At 42.9% G+C, this 27,958-nt stretch overlaps 1 protein-coding gene across 2 annotated transcripts in view; it reads left to right on the top strand.

Moving 5' to 3' along the window:
- The window catches only part of CRHR1 (corticotropin releasing hormone receptor 1), a 327,518-nt gene extending 320,252 nt beyond the window's left edge, over positions 1–7,266 (top strand). For both annotated transcript variants that reach the window (XM_073607633.1, XM_073607634.1), the window contains 2 exons: positions 1,436–1,477; positions 6,046–7,266. In XM_073607633.1, coding sequence (XP_073463734.1) covers positions 1,436–1,477; positions 6,046–6,186 — 183 coding nt within the window. In that variant the 3' untranslated portion in view covers positions 6,187–7,266. The remainder of the gene's footprint in view (positions 1–1,435; positions 1,478–6,045) is intronic.
- Positions 7,267–27,958: the final 20,692 nt, after the last annotated feature.

Below are 27,958 nucleotides of genomic sequence, written 5' to 3'. Positions count from 1 at the left end.
CCACCTTTTTCCATCAGGTTGATGTCATTTCCTGTGCGCCTCCTGGGTATTTTACCGCCTTTTTCCATCGGATTGAGGTCACTTCCTGTGCACGTCCTGGGCATTTTCCTGCCCTTTGCCATCAAGTCTTCTGTGCAAGTGTGGGTTGGCGCCCTGAGGGGTCTTTGGCGCATACTCAGTTGGCACGGATTTCCTCTTGTGGCAACGCACCATTGGTGAATGCGTAGTAAGCCCTGGACTCTTACACATGCTGGTGGGAGTGTCATGTCTGAGGGAACCATGAATGCCAACATGTACTGTGACATACTGAAGCCGAGCACGATCCCCTCCCTTCAGAGACTGGGCCGCAGGGCAGTATTCCAACATGATTAAGACCCCAAACACACTTCCAAGATGACCACTGCCTTGCTAAAGAAGCTGAGGGTAAAGGTGATGGACTGGCCAAGATAAACTTATTCGGTTCAGATGGTGTCAAGCGTGTGTGGCGGCAACCTGGTGAGGAGTACAAAGACAAGTGTGTCTTGCCTACAGTCAAGCATGGTGGTGGGAGTGTCATGGTCTTGGGCTGCAAGAGTGCTGGGGAGCTACAGTTCATTATGGGAACCATGAATGCCAACATATACTGTGACATACTGAAGCAGAGTATGATCCCCTCCCTTCGGAGATTGGGCCGCAGAGCAGTATTCCAACATAACGACCCCAAACACACCTCCAAAACGACCACTGCCTTGCTAAACAAGCTGATGGTAAAGGTGATGGACTGGCCAAGCATGTCTTCAGACCTAAACCCTATTGAGCGACTGTGGGGCATCCTCAAACGGAAGGTGGAGGATCGCAAGGTCTCTAATATCCACCAGCTCAGTGATGTCGTCATGGAGGAGTGGAGGAGGACTCCAGTGGCAACCTGTGAAGCTCTGGTAAACTCCATGCCCAAGAGGGTTAAGGCAGTGCTTGGAAATAATGATAGCCACACAAAATATTGACACATTGGGCCCAATTTGGACATTTTGACTTAGGGGTGTACTCACTTTTATTGCCAGCGGTTTAGACATTAATGGCTGTGTGTTGAATTAATTTGAGGGGACAGCAAATTTACACTGTTATACAAGCTGTACACTCACTACTTTACATTGTAGCAAAGTGTCATTTCTTTAGTGTTGTCACATGAAAAGATATAATAAAATATTTACAAAAATGTGAGGGCTGTACTCACTTTTGTGAGATATTGTATATATGTTTTGGTGTATCATCTTATTGTTTTTAGTCTTCTTACTCCTTTGAGAGGCACTAGGGCAGCTGTTCAGTTTCAGGAATTAAGCAGGCCATACATGTGGTGATTTTCAGTCATTTGCAACCACTTCCTGTCCACCATAAATTACACAATGTTGGGCTATGGCTACATCCTTTTGCTAATTCTTTCTGTTTCTTTCTTTAGGGATTTTTTGTTTCAGTCTTCTACTGTTTCCTAAACAGTGAGGTAAGTGTATTTGAATTATTTTAGCACTGTAGTGGTCTGTCTTCTAGCTTGTTTCAGGACTACAACTAGTACATCAATGGGACTACAAGCAGATTTCAGCTAAATGCACCGTTAAAATAAATACATATTTGCAAACTTTTTTCTATATAAAAATTTGGAATTCTGTTCGGACATCCTTGTTATTCATGCACCACAGCCATGCTATAGAAAGGTGACACCACTGCTTCCTGTTTCAGCTTTCCATCTTCCAGCATCATCTTCTAGTTAACTGAACAAGCAGTCAGCTTTTCTATCTCTATCAGTCTATATTCACATGGTTAAACAGGGTTTAGCACCCTCCTAGTTAGGCTGCTAGGCAAATTTAGTTTTTTGGCTCCTGTAGCCAGAGGAACAATGATTGTTTATACCGGGTTGCTTGGGACCCAATCCCTGGAGAGATGTGCCCAGATGGTGGCCAGGAGAGGTGTTAAATAGTTTGGAGCCCTTAAGAAAATGTCTTTCTCTCACCTGAGGGAATGGATCAATGAGCTGAAAGGAGGAGGGGGCTGCTTGCCCTTGGCCCCCCTGGGACTTGATGTTGAGCTGCCTAAATACGGCTGCACCTATCCACCGACCCAGTTCCTGGATTCTGTGAGTAGATCCTCCTGTCTGTTCTACAAACCACTTCATTGTCCCCAACTGTGAACCTATAGACTGTCCCAGCCTAGTCTATCTGTCCTACAAGCCACTTCATGGTCCTCAATCTATAGACCTTGTCTTGCTGCACCTGTTTTACTAAACATTGCATGGTCTCCAGCTGTGAATGAAAAGAAGCTGTGCTGCTGCTGTTTAGAGAATTGTCCCCTGAAAATTGTGTCCAAGCGTTTTGGAGTATTCCACATCACCCCAAATCACCTCCCCAGTTCATTTATGCAATAAGTTACAGAAAAAGACAAAACTCCAGACCAGGGGTAGGCAACCCCCGGCACAGGTGCCCCTAGCGGCACATGAAGCCTCTTTTGCCAGCACTCGACTCCCTCCCCATCAGCAGCGCAGGGAAGTGTCAGTGAGACACAGCTTCTGCCGCACTAATGCTTTTCCAATCTCAGGATTCTCCACCCTGCACTGAGGGGGAGGCACTGTGCCCCCACACATTGTAAAAGATGGGAAACAATGTTTGGTTCTCTAACTTTGCTGTAGCTGAGAACGTCAGCTCTTGTGATGGGGAAGAGATTGGGCGCAGTTCTGCTGGGGGCGGTCCCTGTTTCCAGGAGGAGGAGGACTGTAATTAGTCACTGCTAAAGCCAATCACAGTCCTGGTAGCCCCGCCCATCATATGGAGGAAGATGACTCGCTTGGTTGCCACTACCAATCTCAGAAAGAAGGGATTTCACTGTGATTGAGGAAACAACTATCAGGTGAAAGTTTGTGGAATTACTTTTGAGCTTCTGGGCACTTTGTTGAAATGTCACTTACTACTGACCCCTCAACTCTGCATCATCTACTTCCAACCTCGGAACTCTGCGTCACTTACACCCGACCCCTGAATTTTGGGTCACTTATTCCTGAACCTTTGCATCACTTACTATTGAACCCCTGCACTCTGTGTCCCTTTAAGCCACAGCCAGTATTCTATTCAGCGCAATAAAAATCATGCCTGACCTTTACTGCGGCGCTCCGCGCCACACTTTTTCTCTGCTACTGCACACAGGCCCACTGCTTTCAGAAAATGCCCCTGACCTGAGCTCCTCATTGCGCATCCATTCCAGATGCTTGTATGTGACGTCACATACAAGCACGTGGGCTGGATGCGAGAGGCAAATCAGTGGGATGAGTGTGACAGGACAGGTAGATGTATCTCAGCTCTGCTTCCTCACACCAATCTGCATATCACACATATCATAGATAAGAAGCAGATGAGTAGGGGGGGTTCAGCGGTGGGACAGAAAAGCAGGAGGGAACAGTGATGGGGTAGATGAGCAAGGGGTTACAGTTGTAGGACAGATGAGCAGGAGGGGGTTCAGTGTTGGGCCAGATGAGAAGGGGGTTACAGTGGTGGGACCGATGAGCAGGGGGGTTCAGTGTTGGGGCAGATGGGAAGGGGGTTCAGCGGTGGGACAGAAGAGCAGGGGGGTACAGCGGTAGAGCAGATGTGAAAGGAGGTGCATTGGCATTGACAGATGAGCAGGGGGTTACAGTGGTGGGGCGGAAGAGCAGGGGTTACAGTGGTGGGACAGATGAGCAGGGGGGGTTCAGTTTTGGGCCAGATGAGAAGTGGGTTACAGTGGTGGGACAGATGAACAGAGCAGGGGGGTTCAGTGTTGGGGCAGATGAAAAGGGGGTTCAGCGGTGGTACAGAAAAGCAGGGGGTACAGCAGTAGGGAAGATTTGAAAGGAAGTGCATTGTTTGGACAAATGAGCAGGGTGTTACAGTGGTGGGGCAGAAGAGCAGGGGGTACAGAGGTGAGACAGATGTGCAGGGGTACAGTGGTGGGGCAGATGAGCAGATGGGTTTAGTGTTAGGACAGATGAGAAGGTGGTTCAGTGGTGAGATAGAAGAGTGTGGGGGTACAGCGGTGGAGAAGATTTGCAGGGAGGTAGTGGTGGGGCAGATGAGAAAGGGGGTACATTGGTGGGGCAGATGTACAGGGTGGTACAGTGGTGGTCAGATGTGCAGGGGGTTACAGTGGTGGGACAGATGTGCAGGGGGTTACAGTGGTGGGGAAGATGTGCAGGGTGGTATAGTGGTGGGGTAGATGTACAGGGTGGTACAGTGGTGGCAGTGGCGTCTCCAGCTTTCATATTAAGGGGGGGCACATGGGGGGACAGGGATAAAAATAGGGGGGCAATATAAAATGCAAAAAAAATATATATATATAGATAGATATATCTATCTATCCTGGGGCCCTTTACCCCTTTACTACGACCCCACAACGGCTCTTTCACATGTTCTGCAGAGAGCTCCCTTCCTACTGTATTGGGGCCCCCCAGGGTGGCAGAAAACAAGTGATATATGTCACCAGCATACCAAGAAAATATAAGGATCCAAAGCAGTGGGAGAACTATCAGGGTTGCAAAGGTTGTCTTGCCTCCGGGCCCTGGTGTTCTGCCACTGTGGGGTTCCCCAGCCTCCTCTTGCTGTCCTGCCCCTGCTATTGACTGTGCTGGTCTGGCATCTCTTGGAATTTACAGGCTGGTTCTCCTGTCCTAAGGATGGGAGAAATCAGTCTGTTTTTTCAGTGACTGAGAGTCCTGGTGGAGTCCTTCCTGCAACTCGCTCTTCTCCCTGCCAATGAGGATGCAGGGGAAGGAGCAGATTGGGCGGCCGTGGTTGTGTGAGCGCTCGCATTATGCAGTGTCAGCGAGCAGAGGGAGGGGGGAGGAATCACCCACAGGAGCTGACTGGGGACGTTCTCCCTCTCAATAGAGACTGTGTTACCCCAGTGGTGGCCCGAGTAAGATGCGGCACATCCGATATGAATACAAACAAAAATAAATTGCCTTTTTGTAAAAAAAAAAAAATAAAAAAAAAAAAAAATAATTTTTTTTTGGGGGGGGGGCACATGGGGGGGCCCAGCATAATGTTGGGGGGGTCAGGGCCCCCTCTGGCCCCCCCCCTAGGGTCGCCATTGAGTGGTGGGGCAGATGTACAGGGTGGTACAGTGGTGGGCAGATGTTCAGGGGGTTACAGTGGTGGGACAGATGTGCAGGGGGTTACAGTGGTGGGGAAGATGTGCAGGGTGGTACAGTGGTGGGGCAGATGTACAGGGTGGTACAGTGGTGGGGCAGATGTACAGGGTGGTACAGTGGTGGGCAGATGTGCAGGGGGTTACAGTGGTGGGACAGATGTGCAGGGGGTTACAGTGGTGGGGAAGATGTGCAGGGGGGTACAGTGGTGGGACAGATTAGTAGGGGGGGTACAGTGATCTGAGGACTGGAGTTGCAAGAATTGGGGCTGATCTGAGGCGTGAGAGTGCAGGATGTTAATTTGTCACTATTACTCAAGTAGTTTAAAGCATTTACTTTATAAAAAACAATTTTCTTGATTGAGAGTGTGAAGTTGACATTTTTTGGTTATAAAATCGGCATGCTCAATTCCTTTGAAAACATTTTTTCGGCACACTGCGCTCAAAAGGTTGCCTACCCGTGCTCTAGACTAATCACTAAGCCGGAATGGATAGATGTTTACTGTGTGCCGGGTTGCCTCTGCACTGCAGTAGGAAAAAACCTGGTAATATCTGCCGCCCTTGCGGGGATGACGCTACAAGGGGAACACCACGTCTGAAAAAGCCTACTAAACCAAACTACTAAGTACAGACATCTGTGTTAGTCTGGCATTGGTCCATGTATCATTGACTGAAATGTTTCATGTAACATCCCTTATTCTTCCTCTTTTTCGAGTGCAACTTCTTCTAAGTAACACAGGGGCAGGTTGAGCTGAACATAGTCTTATCAAAGGTGTTCAGTGCTAGGGTTTTAATCTTCTTCTGTCCCATTTTACACAAAACAGTAATGATCATGTGATAATTAAATCAAAACTTGTATGTGAATAAATCTCCTAACTAGTAATTATGTAATTCCATTTCCAGGTGCGCTCTGCAGTCAGAAAGAGATGGCATCGTTGGCAGGACAAGCACTCTATCCGAGCTCGTGTTGCCCGTGCAATGTCCATTCCCACTTCACCCACACGGGTTAGCTTCCATAGCATCAAGCAATCTTCTGCTATCTGACCCACCACTTCCTGAATGGCTCCTCTAGAGCTTCCCACCCAACCCTATAATGAGAGGTTGTAGAGGCTCCAAAATCGAGTATGGTCACTAAACTGAACAGTAACTGAGAGACCACATTCCTTGTGTCCAACTAATTGTATTTCGACAATCAGAAGAAAAAAAGATGATGGAAAGGAGAAACCGAACTTTCCGCCTTAGTGCAATATTGGCAACTGCTAGATTTGAACTGCTAGGGGACTAATGCAGAGACAGAAAACCTCTAAAGCAGATAAACCAATAGATAGAACACAGCACAATCCATAAACTTGTTCTGATATATCACCAGCCACAACCAAACGATTGCTGAGAATGTGCATCTAGGCTACCTAGCCAATCCTCTGTGCCTCAACATGGAAAATGACCGGCACCAGGCTTTTTCATTGGTGATAAGAAAGTTACTTAACACTTTGTGAATCATTCTATATACTCATTTTCTACACAGACTATGAGCACAAATATCTGTGCCGATGAAGGTGGCTCTTCAGTTCAGGTCACACGTACCCTAACAATGAATATAGTGCCATGTGATTGTATATCAAGGGGACCAAATGAACCAATGAAATGTATGCAGTGGTCTTCTAGTCAAGTTGGCTGGACAACATTGTGGAAGATGATTTACTTGACTCAGGAGTAAAGTGGACAAGGCCTGACCTACGAATCAAGTGGCACTGGCCTTACTTTGTTGCCTGGCTTTGTAATAAGATCGTAATTGTAACGCAGTTAGGACAAGCCTGAAGAAACAATGTGTCTGTTTAAATCCATCAAATCAGTATGCTGGGTCATAACAATTCTATATTAAGTGCGAATTTGTACAAGAGATTATATGTGTGAATGTTCTAACACTGGACCTTATGAAAGCCTGACTGGGTCAGTAAAAAAAAAAAAAGTGCCACTGTGGACCGGATCTGCAACCCAAATAGCTTTGTGCTATAGACATTTTTGCTGCACATATATATATGTTAGAGTGTTGCACTAAAATATAAAAAATGTCTTTATATATTGTCACGCTACACAAATAAATCCTTAAAATGGTGATGAAAATTGTCTACTAATGTGTGCCACAGCTGCTTCTCTGAAAGAAGTGTCATACAGATGTAAGGGTTGAGAATGGATTATGTCAAGCTTCTCAGATAGGGTTATGATGGAGGCAAATGTCCCCAAATTTTGTATTATTTCAGAATGCAATAATGTACAAATAGTAGATATGTTTATGAAGTAGGAAAAACTGAGCAGAAATAATATAAATGATACCAAAATGTGGAACTGTTGGCCATGGTGACCAATATTTTAATGTTCTAATGAAAGACTGTGTCATGGTCAGGGGTCAGGCTCAAAGACCAGTTGCTATAGCAGTAGCAGAACTACCACCAACCAGCAGGATAGGTACACAGGCAGTCAACCTGGTGCATAACATGGGCTCACCTGAGGTGCAGTCTAAGTGCTAACCAGTGTTCAGCAGAGCTCCTGATGGTGGAGATGGATTTTGCTGTGTTAGCACCAGGTCACGGTCCTTAGGATCACCCCACCAGGAGGTGAGCAAGCTGGGGTCCAGTAGCAGATAAGCAGGTATGGATCAGGGACAGAAGCGTAGTCAGTAAACAAGCCAATAGGTCAGTAATGAGTAGTTGCAGGTTGGGATCAGGCAGAAGCATTGTCGAGTAACAAGCTAAGAGTTGATAATGGTTGGTAGCAAAATATGGATGGCAGCAGGGAAGACAGGAACGAGGTACTGGCTGGAGAGAATACAATAATCTGGCAAACAGGAAGTGCAGAGACTTGGCTAAAATTGGGATGTTCATGGGAGGAGCAAAGAGTTCAAGACACACAAGTTTCAAGACAGGATAAGTCAAGAAATTGTCTTAGGGACTGTCCACCATTCCAGGTGGCTCAGAAAGAAGAGACATTGATTGACACAGCAGAGGTTTTGGGTTCAAATCCAGGCCCTGATAGACTGAATATCATTGGCTGTTGTGTGGTAATAAGACACCCTGAAAAATGTTGTCTCTACCCATCTTCTCCTATACTGTACATTGGTTAGCCTCTTACAAATATGGACAATCCCAAAACATATTAACTGAAATGGTATCAATTTTTTTTTAATCCAAAAAATGGTAGAAGTTAACAAGTCTTTATTTTCTGTCTGGTGTTCTTCTTTTATGAGATACCTTTATGATATTATTTAGTAAATAATACAAAAAAGACAATAAAAGGGGGTACTGCAACTGTGGAGAAAAAGAGGGCTAACTGAATTATACTGCTCATCAGTTTAAGTTGACTGATGGATATACCCCCTCTCCCCCATTTTCTTGCTGCGAAGTTCGATTGGCCTGTAGTAGAATTCGCACCAGTTAGGGGGAAAAGCATGTAGGCAAGATGTTCTGGTTGTTAAATATCAGTGTCCTTGATGACCACCTTGACTTTACTTAGACTCATTACACTCAGCAGCTGAGTTTACACCCTAAACATAAGTAAGGAAGCACCATCTTGGTAGGGGTGTTAGTATGAATGCATAGGTTTCATTTGACTCTTTACAATACCTAACACAGAGCAGACAACCTAATTGCAGGACGTTCCAATCAACAGACAAATTCCTGGTTTCCAGGTCTGCCATCCCCTCCTACCTTCTGCATCTTGCTGTTGGCTAGTGAGACCACTCACAGTGGTGGGGCAACGGTATGGTGCAGGAGGTTCAAGGGAGTAAGCAGAACCTGACAACCATGTGACTGGCAGTCTCTCAGAGCTTCACCGTTTTGGGGGATATCAGCTAACTATATAGAGAATAGGACACAATGAGGTTGATTGAAATAAAAATAAAACCGCTGCGCCAACTCCAAAATATTCAAGCCCCCAGCACTACCAATTAGACTAATTGTATGTGAAAATCAAGAGTGAAAAAGTGCAGCGCTATATTTCAATAGAAAATGCTTATATATATATATATATATATATATATATATAAATATAACATACAAGTATCTCTATGTGAGAGTATATCCGTGTAAATGACAACTCTTAACAAAAAAGTGAACAAAATAAACTCAGTATAAATGTGCTATTGTAATCTGATGTGACAATCTCAAAAAGTTTATATCCTCATAAATTATCCTAATCAAAAGTGGCCAATAAACATGGATGGGATCCAACTATCCTCATATAGGGGTAGGAAATCAAAGAAGGTCTTGAATCAGTCTCTCAGGTTATAACCATTCAATAAAATGTCAAGGTGATCTCAAAACACGTGTGTGTGGATCTCATCTTGTTGGATACATATTCAAAATCATGGAGGTTCCTCTTGCATTCAAATCTGCGAGATATGCATAAAATGCCCTTACCGGAACTGGTGGACTCACAGGCCGTTGGCGGTGAGTCATGCAGGCTTTTACCGTATAAACGGTATAGAGATGTCTCCTCTCCTGGGGATGGCTGAGATGTATCCCACCACTCTGAACTCTCCTGGATGGGGCCACATCCTTCCGGAAGGAATCCCGTAGTCACCTAGAGTCCTCCACCGGATATCGCTCACTTGGCAATCCCCATATATAGTGAAAAAAGGAAAAAAAGCTTCCACATGGTGTAAAATCCCGGGTAACAGGAGATTTTATTAAAAAAAATTCCAAATAAAAAACAAGTTAAAATTTTTTGCTCAAATGAATAAAAAATCTGGCGCAGTGAATTATGATGGCTGTGATAGCGTCACACACCCGACGCGTTTCGTCTGCTTAGACTTCAACTGGGGTTATATTTATATATATATATATATATATATATAAGCATTTTCTATTGAAATATAGCGCTGCACTTTTTCACTCTTAATGAGGTTGATTAGCTAGAACTGGAGAGTGCAAAATATGGTGCAGCTCTGCATAGAAACCAATCAGCTGCCAGGTTATTTTGACAAAGCTAAACTGAATAAGTTAGAAACTGGTTGGTTACCATGCACAGCTGCATGAGATTTTGCACTTTCTAGTTTTAGGAAAATCAACCCCATGGTGTAGACACGGTAAGGTGAATGGCAGTTTTAAGTGATAAGCTACATAATAAATACTGATTTTATCAGAAGAACCTCTTAGAATAGAACTTCAGTCAAAACTTTTTCGTATTGTTGTCTTTGTTTTGGAAAACCCTCTTGTATGCACCTATGGAGCCTTAGATCAGCGTTTCTCAACTCCAGTCCTCAAGGCGCCCCAACAGGTGATGTTTTCCGGATTTCCCCCAGATGAAACGGATGTGGTAATTACTAAGGCAGTGAAACTGATCAAATCACCTGTGCAAAATAATGGAAATCCTGAAAACATGACCTGTTGGGGCGCCTTGAGGACTGGAGTTGAGAAACACTGCCGTAGATATTTCTGTCATGAAGTGCAGGAGTAGTTTGTAATGAAGATAATCATCATTCACGAATTGTCCAACTATTTAATGAGTACCTAAGCAGCTAATAGAGGTCTTTCAAAGAGCAGTAGGCTATCTGGTGGGTGTGGCTTAGCTTCAACAATGGCGTCTGTATGTGAAGTTCCAAGTGAGGGAATGCATACAGGTTTCTTTGGGGAGAATAACAGAAGATTTTTGGGATACAAGTTTTAGCAGGGATCTTGTAGTTACCACTCTGTTCCAAGTGCTACTGTCTTACCAGCTCATACATGTTTACTTTTAAACCCTAAAGACAATATTACAAATACCGTAAACATAAATTTGTGCCATAATCTATCTAGCTTTGACACATACAAGCATGACCTTTGACAAATATGTCCCAGGGACTCTTCTCAATAAAGCATACATGGAAGCCATGGAAATTTATCGGTACTCTGTCATGTTGTCACTTTGGCATACTTGGGATAGACCCGATGTGGCAAAAGTGTCACTTGCCTGAATCATTTGTACTACAGGAAAGGAGCCTGGCCCCAACAGTACTAAACAGGCAGAACATCTTCTCCTTCACCCCTCACGCTGTCATAATTGTATCTAAGCAACTGATGCCATAGGTCACCTTCAGCAGGAAAATGGAGGTTCCTTTAATGCCCAATTACTGCCCAGCTGGGCTGAAAGCTGGGGAGAACAGTGAGTGACTTCCTTTCAAAAGTTGGTATAATCAGACCGTCATCAGTCTAGATGAGAGCAGAGATACGGATTTAATATCAGCTCAGGCAGGGAGGGAAGTAGCTCTACTGCAAAGCAAAAAATCTCAAGGTCAGGAGAGAACACCCTGCAGGGAACTCATGAGAGAATGAACGTCATCCTCACCACCTATTCTTAACTACAAGTTAGGAATATACACTATATCAATATAGTAATACCATAATATAACATATAATATTAATATATTAATATTAATACAATATATTAACATCCATATATGGCAAATAATATTATATTGCTTCTTTACTATATTTTACTTTTCTATTACTTATTTTTTTTTTTTTTAACTCTGCACTCCCTTTTCCTTTCAAACATTTATTGCACAAAGCACTTGATACAGTAAGTTGAGAGTTTTTTCCAGTGTGTCCCAGTCCACTGGGCAGTACTAATTTGACATATTCAAGAATCTGAATAGTTATATTTGAATAAACATAACTGAACTGGCTTATGTAAGAAAGATTCATATTTAGTTGTCTACTTATTAAGCTTTACTAAGCTTAACCACTTGCCTACCGGGCACTTACACCCCTGTCAGTGTGAGGCGAGGAGAGCCGATTACCGGCACGTGTTTACATGTAACCGGCTGTGATTGGACACAGCCGATCACATGGTTAAAGAGCCTCTTTACAGAGATCGGGGTCGCGCCATGTCCTAGTAACACGCGATCGCCACGATGCATGCCCCGGTGGGCGTGCAAGAGGGGCCGTTCTGGGACGCTGTCATATGACAAGCGACAAGCAGTTAAAGTGTTACTAAACCCACGACAGTAAAATCAGTCTGTATATGCAGTAAAGCATGCTTGTTATACTCACTGTGGAACCTAAGGGGTTAATCCTCTGCATTGTGTAAAAAGGCTATTTGATCCTGTCTTCTCTGATCCTTCCCTTCTTTCACTGACCTCAATCTATCTCCTGCTAAGACAGAGCCTTTGGAGTCACTCTGCACATGATCAGTTTGGAGTGTATTGCTAGAGAGTTTTTATTTTCTTAGATGGGTGCATGTGATCAGCACAGGGCCAATCAGCACTGTCCAGACAGAGGGTCAGGGGTCCTGCAGTCTCATAGGACAATTAGAGTAGAATGAAAACCCCTCCTACAAACTTTAACCAGGAACTTATAGAAGTCACAAGGCTGCTATATACTGCTGATGAGAAAAGGTATTTAGCAGTTTATATTTACTAAAATAATTGCATTTCCATGTTCTGTGTACTGTGGGAGACCAGATATAGTGAATGCAGGGTCCTGGGTTTAGTAACACTTTGAGCAAGGCAGTTAAAGTTTGGTATATAGCAGGCAAGATTTAAAACCCCTGTCCCCATTTGGGAGATTTCCCTTGACTTTCTGTTCTGGACACAAAATAGGAAGTTAGAGAAAATCTCTCCAAAGTGAGGGTAAGTCCCCTGGTAGACAGTTTTGACCTGAACAAACAACCCCCATTGAAAGATTTGACCTCCCCACCAGACAACTGTAAAATGTTGTGTTTCCCTTCACTTTTCATCAGTAATAATGGTCACCCATAAAAAAAGAAATAGTGAATCCTCTTAAACTTAGAATTATGTTAAATCTTCTAAATATCTATGTCTTTGATACATTTTAAAGCACATCTCCATATTTTCAAAAAACTGGTGCTTCCTGGACCCTGGCGGTCATTCAACCATGAGATGAAGATACATCGGCAGCAGCACCTACTGTACCTTAGTGGAAGCCCTTCTTAGCTGACCTGAAACCCTGCAGAATCTCACTCACCAGCAATGGAGCAGTGATTGATTGACATGTCACTGGTCCAACTAGTGTGGGAGCAACTCCATAGCAAAAGGTAAGTGGTCTGTTAGCAATCCTTACAACAAGCAAGCCTAAGCAAAAACTCAGCAACACCATTTGGTGTACAGAACACCCCCAGAAATGTAATTTCCTGCTTGTGTGATTGGCTCACTGATTTTCCCAGAAGTCTGCACCAAGATTAAAGTCAAATTTTTGAGACCCCTTGATATAGGAATTTCAGTTTTGGTGAGATACTCCTTAAGGCCAGCCATACACAGTTCGGATCTCAGCTGGTTCAGCAGGAACTGGCCAAGATGGGAACCGTTAATGGGCAGCCTGAATGTTCAAAGTTGATCGTTTGATCAACTTGGGTACAATCAGCTTGCCAGATTCTTTTGCAATTATAATCACTGTCTTCTCCCAGTGGGGACAGCTTCCCCCACCTTCCCCCTCCCCCCCGACCAGGAGAAGACAATGGCCCGGGAAGGAGGGATTCCTGCCTCAACACTGTCTGTTTTGATGGGGGAGTCTAACAAATTTCTTTCCTGCAACTCGTAGTTGCAGGAACGACATTTGCTCTGTGTATGGCCAGCCTAATAATTTAGAAAAGGAAGACTTGCCGCTCCAGGTGAGATGAGGAAGCCCGCCGCAATCAACGTATACAAAATCCTTTATTGGGACATCCCAGAGTGACACCACAAGATCAGAGTGCCCGGACACTCTGGTCTTGTGGTGTCACTCTGGGAGGTTCCAAAAAAGGATTTTGGAACACAATCGTTGTGTGCAGCCCATGGCCGGCCTAAGGGTTAAATATTTTTAAAGGACCCTGCAGCTTTGCTCATCAGAACCCAGAGTGCGCCAGGTGATTATAATGAACCAGACCCTCCCATTTAGATTTAGTCAGCAAAGTTATTTCTGATTTCTGTGATCCTGTGCAGCAGAGACCATTGACAGATCCTGAGTTTATTTGATTGTAGTTATTATTATTACTATTATTATACAGGATTTATATAGCACCAACAGTTTACGCAGCGCTTTACAATATAAAAGGGAGACAATACAGTTATAATACAATAAGATACAGGAGGATTAGGAGGGTCCTGCTCAGAAGAGTTTACAATCTAATAGGGTGGGGCAGGTGGTACAAAAGGTTGTAACTGTGGGGAATGAGCTGATGGAAGTGGTAAAAGATTAGTTAGAGACGTTATAGGCTTTCCTGAAGAGATGAGTTTTCAGGGATCGCCTGTAGGTAGCAAGAGTAGGGGATAGCCGGACAGGTGGAGGTAGTTCCAGAGGATGGGCGAGGCTCTGGAGAAATCCTGGAGACGAGCATGTGAGGAAGAGATGAGAGAGCGTGAGAGTAGGAGGTCTTGAGAAGAGCGGAGAGGATGATTTGGGTGATATTTGGAGACAAGATTGGTGATGTAGCTCGGGGCAGAGTTGTGAATGGCTTTGTATGTTTTGGTTAGTATGGTGAATTTAATTTGCTGGGTGATTGGGAGCCCAGTGTAGGGATTGGATTGCAGTCCCTACAGTGTAGGGACTGGCTGTAGGCAGTAGCTGTTAGAATTCTAAAGTGCGCAAAGGTTCAGGCTTGTTAAAGGGCTGTAACCAGTCAGATAACTATCAAATCTTTAATCTGTGAAAGGTAGAGGAATAAAAATCTTACGTTCCAAAATTTTCTGCATCAAGAAGTCCCTCCTCTCTATAGATGCATACTTACTGAGATTCCATGGCTTGGCCTTTGTTGTTTGTTTACACCCAGCAGTAAATGGCTCCCTCTTTTGTCCGCATTTGCCACTTAGATTTCTATAGAGCTCACCTACCTCCATCTGCTGATCAGGAGCCAGCCTCATAAAAGTCTATAGGGCTGTAATGGCAGGCAAGGCCAGAAGAGGGAGTTTTTCATCGCTGAAGGCCATGCCCATCGGTCTCTGTAGGGTAGGATCATTTAGGTCTGGACAAATGGGCAAAAAAGAATAAGAACACTTTGGGGGTTATTTACTAAAGTCAAATCCACTTTGCACTACAAGTGCAAACTACAAGTGCAAAGTGCACTTGAAATTGCACTGAAAGTGCACTTGGAAGTGCAGTCGCTGTAAATCTGAGGGGAAGATCTGAAATGAGGGGAAGCTCTGCTGATTTTATCATCCAATCATGCACAAGCAAAAATGCTGTTTTTTATTTTCCTTGCATATCCCCCTCGGATCTACAGCGACTGCACTTCCAAGTGCACTTTCAGTGCAATTTCAAGTGGACTTTGCACCTGCAGTTTGCACTTGTAGTGCAAAGTGGATTTGCCTTTAGTAAATAACCCCCTTTGTCTGAAACACTCTAGTATCATTTATCTGATATCCGATTGTTTACACTTTGGACACCACTGTTGCTCTTTTTGCTACAAAAATCGAAATTACCTTGGGATATTATTTCAGAATGTGTCTACGAGGAAAGATAAGACACATTATCCCACAATTTACCATGTTTTCTATCAGCCTCATGGAACCAAGGGGTTAATTATAGCAAATGAGGTGTGATAGGTAGGTGACCAGTTTGGCTGATTATACAGCAATTAGCTGTCTAAATGGCCCTGTCCCTTTCTCCCTAATAGTAATGAGGATGTCACAGCATTGGTGATTTACGGTGTAAACCTTGTTATCCTGTAAAGAACAGCTTTTCACAGTGTCAATTAGTCATTTAAGCGATTACATGGCAAGGTACACAGACTTCGGCTTTGTGTAGCCTGCCAAAGGGAGGTTATGGAACAATTATGTTCAGTATCCTGCGTTTCTAGAATAAATATTTGCATTTACTTTAAATGCATAACCCAGTAAGTCTTTTCAATTGTCTGTACATCACTATAACCACAATGTAATAATGTTTTTTAACAGTCTACAAAGACCACTTTAGGGAAAGCCTTTTTATTGTTTTTTTTTTTTTTTTTTTTCCATTAACCACCTCAGCCCCAGAAGGTTTTACCCCCTTCCTGACCAGAGCACTATTTAACAATTTTGTACTGCGTCACTTTAACTGGTAATTGCGCGGCCATGCAATGCTGTACCCAAGCGTCCTTTTTCCCCACAAATAGAGCTTTCTTTTGGTGCTATTTGATCACCTCTGTGGTTTTTATTTTTTGCGCTATACACAAAAAAGAGCGACAATTTTGAAAAATAAACAATATTTTTTACTTTTTGATTTATAGATATCCCCAAAAATGTTTTTAAAAAACATATTTCTTCATCAGTTTAGGCCAATATATATTCTTCTACATATTTTTGGTAAAAAAAAATTGCAATAAGCTTATATTTATTGGTTTGCGCAAAAGTTATAGCATCTACAAACTGTGGGAAAGATTTATGGCATTTTTATTATTTTTTTTTTACTAGTAATGGCGGTGATCTGCGATTTTTAGCGTTATTGCGACATTGCGGGGGACAGATCGGACACTTTTGACACGTTTTTGGGACCATTGACATTTATACAGCGATCAGTGCTATAACATTGCACCGATTACTGTGTAAATGACACTGGCAGGGAAGGGGTTAACACTAGGGGGCGATCAAGGGGTTAACTGTGTGTTCCCTTGGTGTGTTCTAACTGTATGGGGATAGGACTGAGTAGGAGAGGAGACATTTCGTTGTTCCTGTTTACTAGAAACAAACAACATGTCTCTTCTCCTCTGACAGCACAGAGATTTGTGTGTTTACACAAACAAATTCCCATGCCGGCGCTCATGCATACGATCACGCGTGGCCGGCGGCGATCGCGCATCGGGTCCCCCTCTGGCGGCTCTTAAAGGAACCCTGTATATGTATATATGGGGTTTCGTGCAGCGGTGTCATTGTGCCGCAGTAAATGTATGTGAGCCGGTTGGGAACCGGTTAAAACAACAACTAAAAACTGATATTGCAGCAGCCTATGGCTACTGGCTAGATCACCCACCTCTTATCTCTTACCTATGTCTCTGAGTGTCAATATTTTGCTATGACCTTTCTGCAGCACTGTCTACAGTTATTTTGACGTGTACCTTTACCTAAACCTTTTTTATTTGTTAAAGGGGTTTTAGACTAATGGTGATGTACCTCTAGAACAGAGTTTCTCAACCAGGGTTCCTCCAAAGGTTGCTGGGGGTTCCTTGAACAATTACCAATTTCTGCCTCTCAGATAAAGTTCCACTGACACAGTTGATTTTTTTAGCTATCTTTAACCACTTCAGCCCCGGAAGATTTGGCTGCTCAATGACCAGGTCATTTTTTGCGATACGACACTGCGTCACTTTAACTGTCAATTGCACGGTCGTGCGACGCTGTACCCAAACAAAATTGACCACCTTTTTTTTCCCACAAATAGAGATTTCTTTTGGTGGTATTTAATCATCTCTGCGGTTTTTATTTTTTGTGCTATAAACAAAAATAGAGCGACAATTTTGAAAAAAACTTTGTACTTTGAATTTTGTACTTTTTGCTGTAATAAATAGAACCAATTTTTATTTAAAAAAGCTAATTTTTTCCTAAGTTTAGGCTGATATGTATTCTTCTACATAGTAATAAAAATCACAAAAAGCGTATAATGATTGGTTTGTGCAAAAGTTTTAGTGTCTACAAAATTGGGGATAGATTTATGGCATTTTTATTATTTTTTTTTTTTTTTACTAGTAATGGCAGTGATCTGCGATTTTTATCGAGACCGCAATATTATGGCGGACACATCGGACACTTTTGACACGTTTTTGGGACGATTGACAATTATATAGCAATCAGTGCCATAAAAATGCACTGATTACCGTATAAATGTCACTGGCAGGGAAGGGGTTAACACTAAGGGGCAATCAAGGGGTGAACTGTGTTCCCTATGTGTGTTCTAACTGTGGGGGATGGGACTGACTATAGGAGATGAGAGATTGTGGTTCCCAGCTTGTAGGAACTCACGATCGATCTCTCCTCTTCTCACAGAACTGGGATTTGTGTGTTCACACACACACACGTCCCTATTCTGCCTCTCGTACCTGCGATCGCTCGTGGCCGGCGATCATCGCGACCACAGGTCATGAGCATCGGAACCCCCGCTGTGCAGCGGGCACGTGCCTGCTATCCCGCTTAAAGGGACCGACAATATAGCTACGACGGTTTGCAGGGTCGTGCCGACCTGCCGCAGTATAATGACAGCGGGCTGGTCGGCAAGTGGTTAAGGGGGTAATTCTTCCCAATGACCACAAGTATGAGGAGCATTTTCCCACTGACCATCACACACTAAGGTGTCAGGAATTGTAGATATAGTAACTTTTAACAGGGGTTCCCTGAGACCAGAAAGTTATTTTAAGGGTCCCTCTGTGTTGAAAAGGTTGAGAAAGACTATTCTAGAATCACACTTACCTGTGCATAAAGTAGATGCACTTTTTCAGCCTCAAAAGATTCCCCCCCCCCTCATATATTGCTGATGTCACAGCTTTGTTGGCAGGGTTTACCTTTCCAGTCCAAAATTATACCTGACTGATCCATTCTAGGCTTTTTGTTTATTTGAGATATCTGTCCTGAACCTATGGTTAGGACAGGCCTGGAAGTCGTTGGGTTCCCACAGTGCATTTGTGGCTGCCACTAGTTTGGATTGTAAGTTATCAGTCTGTTATTTGGTTCATTTTCTTCTATGAATCAATAAATCTGTAGCTTCAGCCTTTCAAGAAGAACTGTTCTGTTATCCTTTTTAGGGGAGTGTTTTTAGGCAGGCAAGGTATATTCTCTTTCGTGGTTAGGATATCCCGAAACGCGTAAGCCTGCTAATTTTAATGATGTTTGGGCCTGGTGACACCTTCCCACTGCTGGATCATCTTACATAACTTACACGTCACTGCTGGATCATCTTACACATCTTCAAAATGCTAGCTTATTGGTATATTTGTGAGTATGTTTTTAGCATTTTAGAATTTCAATATTTTTTTGGTAATCCAATAGGTCTTTGCACCCTCCTGTTTATTTTTACACTTTTCTCTTAAGATATTCATACCTATGCTCCTCAACAGTCAAGGGTAAAAGCCATGTGGATTTTAAATAAACAGACTGCTTAGTTTTAGATTAGTTTTAGAGTACGGAAGGATTATAACCCCAGTCAAGTTGTTATTGCTCTTCGTGCCCTGGCTAGATAAAATTTGCTCTCTGTATTTGTTCTTGTGGACATTGCTGCCGAGATGAAAAAATTAAGGGGAATCCAAAATTTTAAAGTTGTCCCAAGAACAAGAGACAAGGGTAAATCTACCAAAGTAGACACCCGTTCTAGTGACAACTGTCTAAGAGGAGGGTTCCCCTCAATTTCTGGAGTTTCCTGTAACTTGCTCTTTTTTGTCTCTGGGACAGGAAGTGAAGAAGAATCTCCCCAATTGGACAAACTAACAGTGGTTTTAACCATTTTTTTACTTTATCCAAAACTTAAAAAAGTAAACAGCTACCAAAATAACATAACAGCTCCCTGCTTCAATAATGCTCTCCACAGCCCCTCAGCCCTGATGTGGGATGGCTCTTGGTAGGCGTTATGAAAATGGAAAATGAAATTAAACAGTGCAGCAGGGAAAGGCAGACAAAACAGGAGGAGCGTCCAAGGGATATACCAAATACATAAAAAAAAGACAAAATGCTGTTGTGGCCCAGAAAGGACACTGCTGTTAACCACTTTAGCCCCGGAATATTTGGCTGCTGAATGACCAGGCCATTTTTTTGCGATTCAGCACTGCAACATTTTAACTGACATTTGACGTCCTTTTTTCCCACAAATAGAGCTTTCTTTTGGTGGTATTTGATCATCTCTGCGGCTTTTATTTTTTGCGCTATAAACAAAAAAAGAGCGACAATTTTGAAAAAAAACACAATATTTTGTACTTTTTGCTATAATACATATCCCCATTTAAAAAAAAAAAAAAAAAAAAAGCAAATTTTTTCCTCAGTTTAGGCCGATATATATTCTTCTACATATTTTTGGTAATAAAAATTGCAATAAGCGTATATTGGTTGGTTTGCGCAAAAGTTATAGCGTCTACAAAATAGGGGATAGATATATAGCATTTTAATTTTTTTTACTAGTAATGGCGGCGATCTGCGATTTTTATTGGGACTGCGACATTATGGCGGACAGATCAGACACTTTTGACACATTTTTGGACCATTGCCATTTATACAGCGGTCAGTGTTATAAAAATGCACTGGCAGGGAAGGGGTTAACACTGTGTTGATCAAGGGGTTCATTGTGTTCCCTGTGTGTGTTTCTAACTGTAGGGGGAGGGGACTGACCTAGAGGAAATGACAGATCGTGATTCCTAGCTATTAGGAACTCACTATCTGTCACTCCTCACAGAACAGGGATTTGTGTTTACACACACACGTCCCTGTTCTGCCCCTCGTGCCTGTGATCGATCGTGGCCAGGGCCGGACTGGCCTACCGGGATACCGGGATATTTCCGGTAGGCTGGCTGCATTTAGTACCGCTGAGGCTGCTTTTGCCTCGGAGGCTTGGCTGGCTGCCTGTGTCAGCAATATGAAGAGCAGCGCTCTCTCTCTCTCTCTCTCCTCTCTCTCTCTCTCTCTCCTCTCTCTCTCTCTCTCTCTCCTCTCTCTCTCTCTCTCTCTCTCTCTCTCTCTCTCTCTCTCTCTCTCTCTCTCTCTCTCTCTCTCTCTCTCTCTCTCTCTCTCTCTCTCTCTCTCTCTCTCTCAAAAATTTTATTCATTTGGGCATCTTGTCAGTTTCACTGTCTTTTTCTCATTAAAGGAAATCCAGTAAGAACTATTTTTACTCTGGCTACAATTTTTTTTTTTTTTTTAAGTAATCATGAATGAACAAATAATTATGATGTCAGAAAAGAAATGGAGAGCACAATCATCAGAATTTGAAGTGTATCTATACTCTAAACGTTTTATTTATTTTTGGATAGAATAAGGAAAGGTGAGTACCCCTGTCAGGTTCTACCGCGATCTAAGCCTGTATTCAAGAGACTCCCCTTTCTGTTCTGGGACAACCTTTTATGAGAAAGGACTAAAGAAAATCTGCAGCAGGGGAATGGGCAACAATGAATACTGACGGAGGCTCTCATTGCTCTACATTAAAAAAAAAATTCAACATTTTATTTCTGGTCGATGCTCTGAGAGATTTGTCATCACTTCCTATTCTAGGGACAATTTTTTTTTACCTGACAGGAAGTAAAGAAATCTTTCTAATTGGGCCTTCAACTTCAATAAAACCTGAGAACGTTTCAATCCAATGCTATTTTACCCAAACTAAAAAAACGTTTTGGCTATAGATGGACGTGTCAAGTGCAAAACCAGGTGGCTGAGGTGTGTCCCAAACCAGGCAATGGGGTCCATAATATTGTTACATGCAGGCAAGGGATATTCATTTTTATCTTTTATCATCAAGAACTGTTGTACCCATCGATTACAGCCACTGTGCCCATAAATTCCAGCCACTGTACCATCAAACGCAGTCACTGTACCCATCGATTAAAGCCACTGTGCCATTAAACGCAGCCACTGTGCCATCAAGCCCAGCACTGTACCCATAAATTGCCACCACTGTGCCCATTAAACACAGCCACTGTGCCCATCAAACGCAGCCACTGTACCCATAAATTGCCACCACTGTGCCCATTAAACGCAGCCACTGTGCCCATAAATTCCCGCCACTGTGCCCATCAAACACAGCCACTGTACCATCAAACGCAGTCACTGTACCCATCGATTAAGCCACTGTGCCCATTAAACGCAGCCACTGTGCCATCAAGCCCAGCCACTGTACCATAAATTGCCACCACTGTGCCCATTAAACACAGCCACTGTGCCCATCAAACGCAGCCACTGTACCATAAATTGCCACCACTGTGCCCATTAAACGCAGCCACTGTGCCCATAAATTCCCCGCCACTGTGCCCATCAAACACAGCCACTGTGCAATCAAACGCAGCCACTGTACCCATCAATTGCAGCCACTGTGCCATTAAACACAGCCACTGTACATCAAGCGCAGCCACTGTACCCATAAATTGCCACCACTGTTGTACCCATAAATTGCCACCACTGTGCCCATTAAACGCAGCCACTGTGCCCATAAATTCCCACCACTGTGCCCATCAAACACAGCCACTGTGCCCATCAAACGCAGCCACTGTACCCATAAATTGCCACCACTGTGCCCATTAATAGTCCGATAGGCATCCAATCACAGCGCCTGTCACTTCAGCCAATCAGGTGACAGGTAACCAGACCCAGTGCACCTGATTGGCTGAGAGGTGGGTCAGTGTTAGGGAAGCGATTTATTTGATTTCCTAACACAACACTGTGTAAGCAGCGAACCCACAGCAGTGTATATATATATATATGAAGCCCTATGTGCTTTATATGTGTCTTATCTATATATAATGCACTCTTTAATGTGCTTTAAAATGCATGGTTTTCCATTTTTAAGAAATAATGACGTTATGCTGTTGGGCTGGTATAATAATGTTATGGGGCTGGTATGACATTTTTTCCAGGGCTGGTTTTGATACCCAGTCCGGCCCTGATTGTGGCCGGCGGTCATTGCGACCGTCGGCCACGAGCATCGGCACCCTTGCAGTGCAGCGGGCACGTGCGCGCGCCTGCTATCGCGCTTAAAGGAGCCGATGTATAGCTACGACGGCTCGCAGGATCGTGCCGACCTGCCACAGTATGGTGACAGCGGCTGGTTGGCAAGCGGTTAAAGCAAAGCTGTAGTGACATAAAACCTCCCATATTACCCATGCTATGCATATCTGTAACCTTTGGGCCCCTGTACATCTCATGAAGCCTAATTCCACTAAATAAAGTCACCACTTTTAGTTATTGACTGCAAATAAAAATCTGGCAGAAGTCCTAACCCATCTTCATTGTACTGAAAAGAAGTCTCTGACAAGAGAGAGAGAAATATCTCCTAAATTTCCTATCGAGCATTTGGGGAGCCATAACTTCAAGATTTGTCTAGTATGCAAATTTCATTACAAACTCTGCAGATGAACAATTTGGCCTCACGGTGTGGAAGGTGCCAATAGAGCAAAGATTGGTGTCTGTGGCTTTTTATCTCTCATTATTTTTCCATTATTTTTTACAATATTATTTTTTATTACTTTTTTACATTTTTTTAGAAGCCCCATTATGGGGCTTTGGTGAAATATCAAGGGTCTAAACAGACCCCTGATGTCTCACTTTTGAGACTGAGAAAGAAACTGAGAGCAGAGATTGGCCAGTCCCCTTTCTCTGCAGCCTGCAGTAAACAGTTTACTATGCTTCAGTTAAATGAAGACAGGAGCGATCGGTACAGATCACTCACTGTGTTTATTCAGAAAAGTAAGGGGTCAGTTAATGAAATATTTACCAGACCCTTCCCCGCTCCAGAGAGGAGAGGAGGGAAGCTGGCAGCACTGCAGGGGGGGGCAGGAAGCAGGGGGAATCGGCACTGCACAGGGTGACTAGGGTGTGCCTAGGCACACCTGGCACACCCTTTACTCATGCCTATGTTCACAGAAATAGGTCAATAATTAGGTATGGTATATCCAAGGGAGTAGGGTCAGACTATAAACAAAAAAGTCAGTGTTACTACCCATACATCACATAGAAAGCAGAGATCCCAGGTGCTCGATCCACAGTCACTGGCTGAGTAGGTAAATGAGGAAAAGATGATCCGCACTCCGGTGATTGCTCTTAAGAAGTATAATATTTATTGACAAGCCACAGTGACCAAACGCAAATAAGAACAGTTGATTCAGCCAATAAGGCCTTAGTCATAACCAGGGTAGGGTCAGACTGTCAAACAGGGGAGAGGGTGAAAATGTACTTATGGGAGTGCCCTGAAAGACCGGGGGGCAAAACAATTTAAATACCACGCTCAGTAACTGTCTTTCACAGTGATGGGCCAATAGTGAGGTATGGGATGCCCAAGGAGGTAGGAGCCGGCTGCTGACTAGGAAAGATGGTGAACATGTACTTACTGGACTGCCCTGAGAAACAAGACCATGGGGAAAAAAATGAAAATGCCATACATTCCCCAATAGGTGGTTCTTTAGATTACTTTATTTAGATGAGGTTTTTGTTAAAACTGCAAGATATATTCTGGTCACAAAGCTAAAAATTACCTTCAGATGTGACAAGGCTAACAACACCATCTCCAGTTATTATAAGCGCCCACTCTGATTACACCAATCATGACAGCCAAGGTCCTTCCTCTTCTTGTCTGGCAGCAGTGATGGACGGTCTTTACGGTCTGAACTGAACAGCACTCATGTAATGGCATTTTCACAAAACACGGGGGGGGGGGGGGCAGAAAACTTTAAATTTTACCCATATAGGACCACCCAGAAAAATAAGAACACTAAGCATGCACTGTAGGTATTTAACTAGTAGTAGAGCCAGGCAGTAAAGACTAAAAGCTAGATAAAAAATACAGCCATTCAACGGGTAGGGTTTGGCCCCTTAACCAATTTTAATGAAAAAATGTTCACACTTGGAGTTGTCATCTATAGGATTTCGTTATTAATAACAAGCACCTTATAAATGTGTTTTATAAGAGGATTTCCTTTAAGTACAGTTATACAGCATGTCATTCATTCCTCTGTGTGAATTATACGGAAGTCATAGTGGTTTACTGCATATCACTCGGTATACCCCCCGCAGGATAAACACTGTACAAATTTCATTTTATGGCATCCTGTTATTTTCAACTTTTTTTTTTTTTTCAATTATACTCATCTCCTGCACCAGGGGGTACCATCTTCATCTAGGACAAGGACTTTATGAAAGTGCTATTGTTAAACCTATTCCAAAACATACACCTTATACTGCATTCTGGAGAGCCCTTTTCTATTATAATTATCCACAAGTAATTGCATATCATTTTAAACTTTGCCAAAATGTATTTTTCATATTTTGTCTGATTTTAAATGTTGTAAACCTTCAGGTTCTGGCGTCATTTGCAAACAATGTTTATTAGTCTTTCAGAAATCATCAATCAGTTCATGTTGCACAGCATTGTAAGCTCTGATGAAGGTGGTATGACCTTGCCCACGAAACACATCGGGAAGATTTATTAAAACTGGAGCATGCAAAATCTGGTGCAGCTTAGCATAGAAACCAATCACCTTCCAGGTTTTATTGTCAACACTTTATTGAATAAAAAATAAAAGGTTTGGGACTTTAAATGAGGTAGTTAATAACAAAATTGTAAAAAGTAATTGACACCTTTATTAATATGGGCAATGAAGACCCATAACAACAAGTAGGTACATAGAGGATAAAATCCTGAATATGCAGAACACAGCAAATTAGCAAGATGAAATATAAATACATATAAAATAGGACAGTATATACAATGTCAGAAACCACATATGCAATATAGGTAGGTATGGTAGGGTAACCATAGTAGATGCAAATGAAATATGGTAGCGCCATGTATAGGGTGGAGGCAGCATCCTGTAAAGCTCGACTCGTCAGGAGAGAATGCTGCATAGTCTATAAAGAAAATATATATATGTAAGATAAAAGTAAAAAAGGTAGCTGTAATGGTCTAGATGAAAAAAGATGTTGTGAAAAATATAGGAAAATTAATAGTCTAATCCAAAAGACTTACATCTCATTAAAGGTTCAACCTGAGCGATACTGGTTTGGGAGGGTCGCCATATGCGCATCTCCCGGGAGATGAGGTGTTGGGATCTGCAGAAACATCGGGCCACACACGACCATCCAAAGCAAACAGTAAATGCCATTGTGATATAATAAAGATTGTGCCAATAATTGGCTACAATGGGGTCTGTGAAGTAAGTAGAAAAAATATTATATGTGGCCAATCAGGTGACACTGCTAATAGAGGTGTAGGCAAACCAATATCCAATGGGGGTACATGGAAACCCAGAGAGTAGATTGATTAGACATAATAGAATATAGTGAATATGGTATGGTGAAGTAAAGAGTGGAACATGTGCATTGAAGACATACAAGGTGATGACAGTAAGAACCTAAAGAAATTGAAATAGAAAGTGGAAAACAAGGTGGGTGTGCAACCATATATCAAGGTTACCTTGTAATAGCAGATCCAAGGGTAGGGTGCAATGTGACCAAGCAGTGCTTCCTGATCGGCTAGGTGTTTTAAATGGGGATGCCTGGACGGGCCCGCTGATATCATACCAACAGATCCCCACCAACGTCACGCTGCCAATGTTGGCGCCAAAATGCCCCCCCCCCCGCCACAATCATCAGCCAAGATGGAAAAGCCGCAACCACTGAGCGACCAATGTCCAATGAGGACATCACATGTGCAGTAAGGGCGTGGAGTCGATGCATAGGAGGCTATGCACCCGTCAATTCCCCCACGCCCAGAGTGGACGTCAGAGGGATGGGGGTGGTGCCTGGTGCGCATCGCAGCTCCCGTAAGATAAAAAAAGGGGAAACCCAAGCACGCAGACCACAGGGAATAATGGCAAAAAATGGGATGTGCAAAAGGGGTGTAAAAGTGTACCTCCTGCATGTATATAGACACTAATGTCATATAACCATACCATGTGTCCAATGGGTGGAGACCTGAGTATAGTCTCACTACACCCATGGAGGCATATGGGCATGCAAAAAAGTAGTCGTAGGCTACCTGAAAGGGGGGAATGTATAACCAATGTATAACCAATACACTGGGACTTTAAATGAGGTGCATAAGGGGAGATGCACCCCCATCCCTAATCTGGATAAAAAATAAAAGGTTTGGGACTTTAAATGAGGCAGTTAATAACACAATTGTAAAAAGTAATTGACACGTTTATTAACATGGGCAATGAAGACCCATAACAACAAGTAGGTACATAGAGGATAAAATCCTGAACATGCAGAACACAGCAAATTAGCAAGATAAATATAAATACATATAAAAAGCTTTATTGAATAAAGTGAAGTTAGAAGCTGATTGGCTACTATGCACAGCTGCACCAGATTCTGAATACACCAGTTTTAGTAAATCTCTCCCATTTGGGAGCCAGATTGTCAACTAGGTAAATTACAGTAATACATGACAAGTCAACACGTTTTGTGGGTCTGAAGGTGTTGCCTTCATCAGGGCTTATTAAATTGTAGCTGTTTAAAGAAAGGCTTTCATGATGTGAAGAATGTAAGTTGCAGATGATTAATCACGCACAGAATCAGAGGGATTAATAATGCACAGGAGCAGAGAGGGTAAAGCTAGAAGTTCCATTAAGCTTTCTCCTATGCAGAAACAATTTAATCAGCCCTGAAGAGGGTATTTTTTCGACCACTGAAACATGTTGGATTGTGACATATTACAAAAGATTAAAGCCAACTCTAGTTTCTGGAAGCTTTTCCTGATATTTAGGGACACTCTTTCATATACACCTTGATTGGCCACAGTCCAGATCAAACCTTTTTGTCATGGTATCCAAGATTCAAGATTTTAAGATGACTGTCCAAGATTCTAAACTAGACATGTGCAACCTCAACTACTAAAATTGGTCCACCAACACCATCAGGCAGCTTCTGTACTTCCATCACTCTATTTTTTAAAGCCCCTATGGACAATAAAATTAAATATTACATATTCTTAACAAGCAAAAAAAAAGTTTTAGAAAACCACGCTTCACTTTTCTAACTGCTTGTACTTTGAAGTAATTAAAGCAGAACTACAGGCAAATCTTTTTTTTTTCATTTTGGATAGAGTAAGGAAGGGTTTGAATCCTTGTCAGTTTATTTTTTTGCCATCTGTGTCACATTGGGGAGATTTCCCTTCACTTCATGTCCCATGGCCAAGCAGAAAGTGAGAGGAAATCCATGCAAATTACAATAAGAGAATCCCTTGGGGACCACCAG

Source organism: Aquarana catesbeiana, linkage group LG12 (genome assembly GCF_042186555.1).
Source record: "Aquarana catesbeiana isolate 2022-GZ linkage group LG12, ASM4218655v1, whole genome shotgun sequence".
Taxonomy (NCBI): Eukaryota; Metazoa; Chordata; class Amphibia; order Anura; family Ranidae; genus Aquarana; species Aquarana catesbeiana.
The sequence above is the reverse complement of the archived record's forward strand: the minus strand, read 5'-3'. Positions and strand labels throughout refer to the sequence as shown.